At 46.0% G+C, this 10,000-nt stretch overlaps 1 protein-coding gene across 1 annotated transcript in view; it reads left to right on the top strand.

Moving 5' to 3' along the window:
• Positions 1-10,000, top strand: part of pcdh15a (protocadherin-related 15a) — a 208,317-nt gene that overhangs the window by 126,342 nt on the left and 71,975 nt on the right. The window contains exons 14-18 of the mRNA XM_076974343.1: positions 2,023-2,193; positions 4,398-4,506; positions 4,710-4,822; positions 6,688-6,894; positions 7,982-8,116. Coding sequence (XP_076830458.1) covers positions 2,023-2,193; positions 4,398-4,506; positions 4,710-4,822; positions 6,688-6,894; positions 7,982-8,116 — 735 coding nt within the window. The remainder of the gene's footprint in view (positions 1-2,022; positions 2,194-4,397; positions 4,507-4,709; positions 4,823-6,687; positions 6,895-7,981; positions 8,117-10,000) is intronic.

The raw sequence follows: 10,000 nt of genomic DNA, 5'->3' as shown, positions 1-10,000 counted from the left end.
CATCCTGCCCGAAGGCCATAGTCTCACTACACGTACAAGCTTTGGCTCTTTACATTTTATATATGCAGAGCCCTTCGCCCACATTTATTTATCTGTTTATCTCTTTATTTTTTATTTTTTATGACCAGCCTCTTCCCCATGGCCGTGTGCCTGGGAGATACTCCATGTGCTTCCGCCACTGCAAATGAATTGGCTGTTTTGAGTGCATCTGTCTAGCTCGCAGCCATTATCGCTGTTGAAACATGTCACGGTTTTGCAGTAGCCCCGTGAGAGTGGAAAGGCAGTGGAGACGGAGGCTCATCCCGACCCGGTTCTGGTCTCGCCCTCCACGCCCCTTCCAGATAGCCAGCCTCTCGGTTCTTCTTGATGTGCCTTTCGAGTCTCTGAATGTCCTGCTCCCATGAGACCCGTGGGCCCGTGCGGGGGGGGGGGGGGGGGGGGGATTTGTTGGGTCTGAACCGCTCTGAGCTCTGAGCGTGAACGGAATGCACAATGGCTTCGGCAGTAAAGGGCCTTCAGTGGGGCGGCCATAGACCCGGGAGAGTGCGGGGTGTGTGCAGGGTGTGTGCGGGGTGTGTGGGGTGTGCGGGACATACTTTTATGCGAGCAGACAGCCCTCACTAGTGCTTTATCGCTGCGTCTGCTCCCAGAAGAGCACATTGCAGTGATTTCAGCAGGGGAAGAGGATAATGGTCTTCTGGAAAACGGGGTTATAGTTGATGTCTTTCCCCCATCTTCTCACTTCTCTCTGGAAAAAAAAACAAAACAAACAACCAAAACAAAATGGCGCTCCTCTGTATCAGCAGGATAGGGGAGAGTTCATGTTGCAACAATCGGTTCATACTGGCTGGACTGTCTGGAGCTTCATGTGGTGGAGCTCCATAAAGGTTTGATCATCAAGCACGATGGGCTCAGACACCAAAGACCCCCATGTACCTGTTGTTTTGCATCATTAAACCTGTTCTTCTCTGTTGGATCATCTGTACAGTAGGCAGAAGGCAACTACTTCCACATGGTCCAAACGCCAATGTTCAAATTGTGTTGCAGCACGAGTATCTCTGCTTTTGGGTAAACACTCACTGCACAGTGGGTTAATATATTGGGCTCTGAGGCAGACCAGGCATACATATGCAAACACACTTTTCAGCCAGACTCTCTCCTGTCTCAGAGCCGCTGCAGTGCCCAGTGTTGGCAGAAGACTACGGTGAACTTGCAAGCTCTTGGAACCCCGATAAAAATGGAACCGTTTTTCCACCGTTTTAATGTTCTGCTCTGCGGTGTCTTTTACCTTACTTTCTGGAGATGGTCCTATATGGTTGTATAGGGTTCATTTTCCTACCCAAGACATGTTCAGTAAATAAGAAGGCCTTTGTGAGAAGGATCTGAGTTCCTTGTGTGTTCTGTACAGATCCACTCCGAGTGTTCTGCTGAACAGAGGCAGAGTGAAAGTAGCAGCAGTTATTTTTCTCTCCTTTTAGACTCTTTCTCAGAGTCCATGTGAATCTTTACAATACACAAACGTGTGTGTGAGAGAGAGAGATGACTGAGACAGTATAAAAGCCCCAGTGTGGGTGGTGCGCGTGGTAGTTACTGGATTGAAGGGGTCATCATGTCAGTTCTTTAAACAGGTGCCTGAATAAAGCTCTCTGCTCCATCTGCCTCTCCATTCTCCGAGTTTTCATTTTATTCATTTTATTTGAGCTGATGTGTTTGCCCAAAGAGACCTACATTAACCAGCTACTGTGGCACTCAGCACAGAGCTACCTGGGGGTCAAGTGCTGTTCACCACAATGACAGCAGGAGCAGGATCTCATCAGCTGAGCTTGAACCCGTGACCTCCCCAGTGCAGAGGTCATGGCTGAGTTCTGGACCACTACCCCTCTCTGAGTCCTGCTCTGCTTCATCACCAAGCACTTTTCCTCCTTACCCAACCTTTTCCAACTTCTTCCAGCACTTCTTGGTGAAGCTTTGTAACCTCCTGCCCATCTCAGTCTGTTGGACCTGCTGTGTGTTGTTTTACAGGACCGCGCCCCGTTTCCACCCGCCCGGCGCACAGCCACCGCTACACTCACCCTGGACGTGCTGGACGGGGACGACCTGGGGCCCATGTTCCTGCCCTGCGTGCTGGTCAACAACACCCGAGACTGCATCCCGGTCCTCTACCGCGCGGTCATTCCCGAACTCACCGAGCCGGTAAGAGAAAAGCACTCGGCCGTCTGCCTGGGTGTTGTTTTGCCCGTTTAATGAGGTTCTGGGGTCTGTTTGGGGAGGCGCTTGACTGGAAGAATCAGCAAGGCTTGTTGGGCTGTTGTGTCCCATTAACTCCACACCACTTAGCTTCATCTCACCCGTCAAACGCAGAAGAAGCTCGTGGTGTGTGAAGGCCAATCCGAACGCTTGCAGCACTTACTCAAAGAACATTTGGATATATGTGTGTGTGACTGTCTGTGTGCTCAAGTGTGAATTGTATGCATGCACTTGTGAGTATTCAGCTTGGTTTGGCCCTGCATGAGGGACATTGATACCTGGGAGTGCTGTCTAATAAAATGGAAAGAAAGGAAACCATTGCTAATCTAAGTGTCTGTGACATTTGAAGGAAGAAACATTCTAGTGGTTTTTTTTTTTGCATTTGAATGCATTTGAGTGCGCTTGTTTCCAAAGGGAACGGCACCTTGTCTTATTCAGAACGCCCCTTTCTTCCTCCCCCTCAGTTTAGTTTGCAGTCTGGCCCAGTGTCTTAGAGCTTTAGCTTTAGCTTACACTTGGCTTGAGATAAAAGGGTCAAGAGAGGCGGAGAGAACATGATGAGGGTGGAGGGATGGAGAGAGAGGTTGAGATGAGAGAAGAAAGGTGGGCAATGAGAACGCCGCCCCAGATAGTGAGATAAAAATGGACAGAGGAAAGAGGAGAAGGGCATCTTCAGCCTTGATGGGAATCCCTAGGCCTTACTGCCCATCGCCGTGGATGAGAGAGCATGGGAGAGATGTTACCCTGGACATGAGCCAGCCCAGCTGTGGGGCACTGCACCAGACATCCTGAAGGCCCCGGGGACCCTCCACCTTAGAGAGCAGCAGGAGAGTGTTTCAGCACCACGGAGAGCTCCCCTGTAATAAACACACATCTCCTGGGCCTGTGGTTCAGTGTGGCTTCATCTGTTTGCCATCATTTAGAGATGATTAAGTGTGCAGATGTGGGGAGGTGCAAGACGTGGAGATGCAGGCTGCTTCCCTGGCCCACCAGGTGCAAGTCTTCAGCACCCTGGTGTAGCCCTTACTGTCGGCTGGGGCAGTCTGAATGAAATAGGACTCAGGAAAGAACCTGGGGACACCCACTGGTATTTGTGCTTGTTTTTATGCAGTGCAGTTACGTCAATCTTTTTGACTTCGTGGACCATGCTGATTCTGTTGTTTAGTCCAAAGTTGAGCTGGAGAATTACAATTTGCTTGGCAAGTAATTTGCTTGGTGAACTATTTTACCTTGTGTGTGAGAATTATGTTTAATAAGAGGCATGTTAGAGATGCAATACACATTTGCTTTGATGTTGGGCTTGGGTGAGGTTTCAACTTTATACTTTCCTAATTGACCTGGCATTTTTTTAAGATACCCTGCAGTAAAAGCAGCATTTGTGCAATGCAAACACATCTCACGTAAACCTTCAGAGTGCTAAAGAGAAGAGCAATGGCGTCCCCCACCTGGTCTAATAAAACTTGAATTTACAACTCCAGTAAAAAAGGATTTCTTCTTGTCCCTCATATTTTCAAGCCCTGCTCTGACACGCTCTCCCTGGGAATGATGATGGCTGTGTAGAAAGATCAAAGATGTAGATACAGGTGTTAAATGTAATGTGTTTTATTTTGCACTCTGCTGATGGCTGCTGAAGGGTTGTGTGTGATTGCCTCAGGTGGGACTGGGTGTGGTGCCGTAGTTAATATCTCGCATATCTTCATTATTTCTCCGTTTGCAGGTTTTGCTTTTGGCTTTTTTTCCCACTAGAGTCATGTTCATTTTTGTACATTGTGTGCATTTTGGTGCATTGAGTCTTTCTACCTGTCTGTTTTGCCTAAGCGTTGGCTTATGTTTGTATCTCTGTATCGACAGGGTCACATTCAGATGTGCAGCTAATGCTGGACGGCATTTAGGGATTGAATGGATAAAAGTGCATAGATATGCCTATGTGCCTCTGCTTCTGGGCTTATTTTTAGAACAGAACAAAGACTGTGTGCCTTTCACTGATGTATGGAGCCTTACAGTTATTGTACCATGACTGGTTCTTTATGGTGAGAAGGTAGATCCATTTATTCATCAGAACGAGCCCTCATTCATTTAGCTGTCAGAAAAACCAAAGAATTCTTTCCCAGTTACAGTTGGCCAGCCCTTCATAAGGCCTTTTTTTTTAGAGCAAGTTGAACCCTCTAAATGTGACTCCACCCATTCGGGCAGTGGACCAAGACAGAAACATCCAACCCCCTTCAGATAGACCTGGGATCCTCTACTCCATCCTCCTTGGTATGTCTCCACACGACATGTTTCCTCTCTCTGTTTCTGTCTCTCCTTCTCCTTCTCTCATTCCGTCTCTCTCTCTCTCTCTCTCTCTCTCTCTCTCTCTCTCTTCTTCACACAAACACAGAAGGTATTTAAAGCAATTAGAAACACTATTACTTATTCAGATTACTTAATTGAGCAGATTCTGTTCCTTCTGTGTTTCGCAGGCCAGCCACAAGTGTTCCCGGAATTCTTTTCTCTGAACACGACCACAGCAGAGCTGCGCCTGTTGAAACCTGTTAGAAGAGACCTGTACCAGAGTTTCAGCCTCGTCATCAAGGTCAGGAAGCATTATTTTCCTCTCGTACCATCTCAAACATATGATCTAGTGAGTCCGTTAGGCTCTGACTCCATTTCAATGCCTACACTACATTATTGAAGTGTTAGCCCAAACTATTAAGATAGATCTTTTTTATCAATTTTTCTTTTCTTTTGATAGCTTTTCAAATTTTCTTTATTAGTCTTCATGTATTCTCATTATAATCCTCAATATCATGTGGTGTAGTGCAATTACTACTAATTACATATTCACATTACCGTAACATTGAGATATATTGGAGACTCTTTCAGAATAGCATATACCAGACATGGTATCTAATCAGGATGTATTTCCATCAAACCCTGCCGATCTGCCTGGAGGCCAAGTTAATTAAAGCAGATTACAAAAATTATAGCACTTTGTATTGTAATGAGGCCTTATTTCACCATTCTGAGTGGACCCATGTTATGCAAATAAGAAGTGTAAACCGGGCTAAAAGCGTTTAACCGCTCCTCCATAGAAAGACAGGAAAGAAAAAAAGCAAGAAAATGAGAGAGCCATAAACAGAGTGATTTTATTAAACAGGATTTGTGGCCTCTTCTGGGGTAAGCAGCTGAATGCTGAGAAATGTCATTGTGTATTTTATTTTCTCTCTAGCTGAAAGTGTATCTGTTAGCTCTGTTCTGACCCGGCTCAGTGTACCACCTCAGGACCGGTGTCTGTATTACTGACCCAGGTCAAAGTTGACCACCACCCTATTAAAAATCATGTCGCTCTGGTGGAACTGCTTGTGTCATGTGCAGTTGGATCTGCAGGGTTGAGCGTCCCTGTGTGGCTGTAAGATGAAATGAATGTTGCTGATCTCATATCAATATTAACACTCGCTTTAAGCTACATGGTGAACACCACTACGTGTGTCTGAAACAGTCTGCAGTGGGTATAAGTAAATGTTGACATAGAGGCTCAGTTAAGTAAACAGACACACACACACACACACACACACACACACACACACACACACACGCACACACACACACACACACCACCTTTCAATTAAGGTAAACACATGCCCTAATTCATTGAAATAACAAATAACAATGGAGAGAGAAGGATGGGGGGGTAATGGGGGGGAGGCATGAAGCATGTCAGTGTTCAGACAGTCACAGCTACATCAATTGGAGATATTAAGTGCATATATTTTCCCTGCAAATTGCCGCAGGCTCCTTTGTGCTGTTGTGACGCAGATGCATTATAGACCATCTGCTCTGGAACATTACAAATGAGGCATTGTTTTCACTCAGTCATTTTACAGACCTTTCGTAAAAAGATGCACTGAAAATAAACTTTTTAACCAATGTGTAGAACCCGCGTTATGTTGCTCAGGGAAAATTTCCTTTGTGTTTTCCTCTGCTGGCTTGTGTATTAATAACAACAAAATAGACGACTGTGCCAGCAATGCTGCAGTGGGTTAATCATTTAATATCATAATCACAGCCATATCATAAGTCTTTGTATAAAAATAAATTTGCCGACATGTATCGGGTTAATATAGGTTAATATATCAGTTAACGCTGGACTGTACTGTATCCTCTGTTATGTTTAATTATTTACCAAACTGATCCCCACATTCCCATCTGAAAATAGAACAATTAGTGTAAGCAACAAATGGAGCATCTGTCAAATGTGTGCTATGTAAATCAAGCTCCATGGGTGAGCGTAGCCTCATTTAAGCTGTGGCTACAGGGGAGCTCTCCGTGGTGCTGAAACGCTCTCCTGCAGGGCTCCTCTGAGCCGACGGTTTCATGTATAGAGATGACCAGATCCTCTGTTGGAACTGTTGCTATGCATTTAGCCCAGTGTGTTTGTGTGCTTGTGTTTGTGAGCAGGCTCAACAGGATAATGGCCACCCTCTCCCCGTACTCGCCGATCTGCGCATTGATGTTCTAGATGAAAACAACCAGGCTCCGTACTTCCAGCAGACGTCCTACCAGGGCTTCATCAGCGAGGCTGCCCCTGTTGGAGCCACCATCTCTGGGGCGGCCAATCTCACGGCCCCTCTAGCCATCATTGCCCTAGACAACGACATAGAGGAGGTGTGTTATACCTTCGCACAAAAACCCAGGGTATTTTGTTTGGTGAATTGAAGTATGCATTACCACTGTGGCTAGAGTGGTATGTGGCAGGTAGTGATATCAGTGTGTGTGTGTGTTTGTGTGTGTGTTGCAGCTCCAACCAGGTGCCGTACCAGTAGGTATCAAGCTGATGTGTAGTGTTGTGTGCTGTGTTTATTCTCTCTCTCCCTCTCTCTCTCTCTCTCTCTCTCCCCCCCCCCCCCCCCCCCCCCCCTCTGGTGCTACTCTGCTTTATCTGGGTTGAAGTGAGATTAATACCGTGTGTAATACCGTATTAGCACCTTTTCGGAAGCTGATTTTAATGTTGTCTCTTTTCTCTTCTTCCTTCTCATGCCTTATTGATGGGCCACTCAAATACATTTAGTCAATCAAACTGAGTACGATCCATGGGGCAGGGGCTCTGTGGCACAATATTCATTTTAACTAGAAAGAGGTGTTCATCATGCTTATTGTCAGGTTGAGAGTGGTATGAATTCCACGGATTCAGTCTGTTTGGGCTCCTTAAGCCGTGCCACCGCACACTGCTCTGTTATCGCCTGCAACATCACAATTCTCTGCCACTGGTGTATTCACCTTTGAGCTCCTCCATCTGTCTGAGACGCTGAACCTCTTCCAGCCCTGATCTCTCACTTCTTCTCATTGCTCGTTCTTCTCCCAGCTCACTTGATCTCACTCACGTCTCGCTGTCTTTATCTCGCGTTCTGTCTCCTGCTCGCATTCTTCTCTCTGCGCCGTGTTCAGACATTTGTATGCGTGTTTATGTAATCACAGGCAAGCAGAGATGATTTGAGACAAAAAGCAAATCAGTACAGATATTTATCAAATTATTTATTTACTAGTTACCATATTGTCAAATGTTTATCTTTAACCACACAGCACAATCTCTCCTATATTATTATAGTACTTCAGGAATGGTTTTACACCTGATTCATTCCATGATTTCCCAGAGACATGGTTAAGAAGCTGTTGAATTACCAAAACCAAGAACATGCGTTTTCTGAGGGGTGGCATTTGGTGTTACTAATAGAGAATTTTTACTTTCTTAAAGAGTAAAGACCCACAGGTGAAGATTTCTCTGGGCGACTACACCGCTGTCTTCTCCATCACCTCTTCTGGGATCACACGTTACCTCACCCTGCTCAGGCCTGTGGACAGAGAGACACAGATGAACTACACCTTCACGGTACAAGCAAACACACACCCACACACACACACTTGCTTACCACTGCCTCGGGTACGTCCCTTATAGTAGGAAAAATATTTAGTGAGTATAAGGAATCTGTGAATGTGATAATCTCCACTCAGATTTCATCACCTGTTTGTATGATGTCAATATTTTTTTAATGATTCTAACTTCCACTGGGACTTTCAAAATGTTTCACCAATTACCTCAGAAATCAGCATGAGGTGGCCGTTCTCTTGGAAGAACAAAATAATTACAGAAAGGATGGGACAGCGTTTGAAGCCTCTTGTCCCTCTGGTTCCATGTCTGGTTTCTCAGGCTCCTGCGCAGTGTTCATGTCCCTCTGATCTCCTACCATCTTCTACCTGAAACAGTCCAATAGCCAAAAGAACCACAGGGTTTCAGAGCGTTGGTGGTGTCCACTGTGGTCTCCATCATTATCGGCATGTTGGTTTTGGAAGCATGACTCGTCCATATTTTTCAGTGCTTGAGGGAAGGGATTTGAAACCTAATCACCAGCAATAATACCTTTGGTGGGCTTATCAAAAGTCTGCTTATCAACACAGAACAGGAACACATTCGTATTTCATGTGATTTCATTCATGAAGAAAGAGCTGAATGAAAATTAGTTGATTGTGTCCCTGAGTGGAGAGGAACCATTAGGACTAATTATGTTAGTCGATGGCGAGGCTCTCATCAGCCCCCTTTTGCATTTTAACACTGCCTGTGTCTGGGAACTGTAGTTTTTCTTTCTCTTTTGTGGTTATCTTTCTGGTGTTTCAAGCTCGCTGCGTCATCTGCACCATTTCTTTTAGCAAATTAAAGTTCAAATTTTTGGTATTCACATCCGCATGCTGTCACTGCCCTGCAGTTTCACAGTTGTTCACTTTCACATCCTCAGTAATGTCCCTGACAGATCCAATTACAAGAGTGCATCTCTGAAGGCCTTGCAACAGGAAATAATATCTCATGCTGGATAGGTTCAGCAAGTTCAAAGCAGAACCAGCCTTCAAAGCCATGGAGGAGGCTCCTGTCTCAAGCACATAGCAGGAGCCCATTGTGAGAATCTTGTTCCTCCCCTGCTGTCCAACTACGTTCTCCAGGAACCTGCAGATTAAAAGACCCACTCGTATGTAAACCTGGTGTTTTACAACTCCTCTTCTTAAAGAATGGCCAACGCTCATGTAGAAATCCCCCAGAGGTGAGAAGATCTTCCACCAGGTGCCCCGGATTCATGGCGCACTCATGCATCACAGCCTGCTCTGGTGATCAGCACGTTCTTGGTGAAGAAGCAGTTAGCTGCACACACCATACACAGTTACTGTAGGGCTTCATCTAGCCTGGAGCTATTCCCAGTAACCACAGCTCCATACCCTGAGTACACAAATGCATGTATATATGTATTCAAGGCTGTCTATCCCTGATGTAGGCAGAGGAGCTGTTCAGCTCTGGCCCTCCCATATGGCCGCGAGTCTCCTGGGAGCGTACCGAGAAACTCCACCGCTGCTCGGAGACTTGAGCGTAGAGCTCGGCTCCTCTGGGTTGCCGCCGACTCGTGTGCCGCAGCAGTTAAAGCAGGAACGGAAGCTGATGGTCAGACACATGCCCGCTGAAGCCTAATGCATTTAGAAGCAGTGTGTTGTCTTCTGTAACAGGCGGTTTCTGTGTTTTCCCCCAGTAATTGCACACCGTTTTATCTACAGATGCATGTAATCGCTCAAATTTTCTACTTCAAATTGCATCCTGTTAGCCCGCACAGCAGGATCCCGGCTCCTCCGGTTCCCACATCTCCTCGTCTCAAACGTGAAGTGCCATGTTAGGCATTAATACAGCATTTGCTTTCCAAGCTGTCTAACTTGTGTTTGTCAGTAATCTCTTCACAGT

The sequence above is a fragment of the Brachyhypopomus gauderio genome, chromosome 15 (assembly GCF_052324685.1).
Source record: "Brachyhypopomus gauderio isolate BG-103 chromosome 15, BGAUD_0.2, whole genome shotgun sequence".
NCBI classification, from domain to species: domain Eukaryota; kingdom Metazoa; phylum Chordata; class Actinopteri; order Gymnotiformes; family Hypopomidae; genus Brachyhypopomus; species Brachyhypopomus gauderio.
This window is presented reverse-complemented; position numbering and strand designations above follow the sequence as displayed.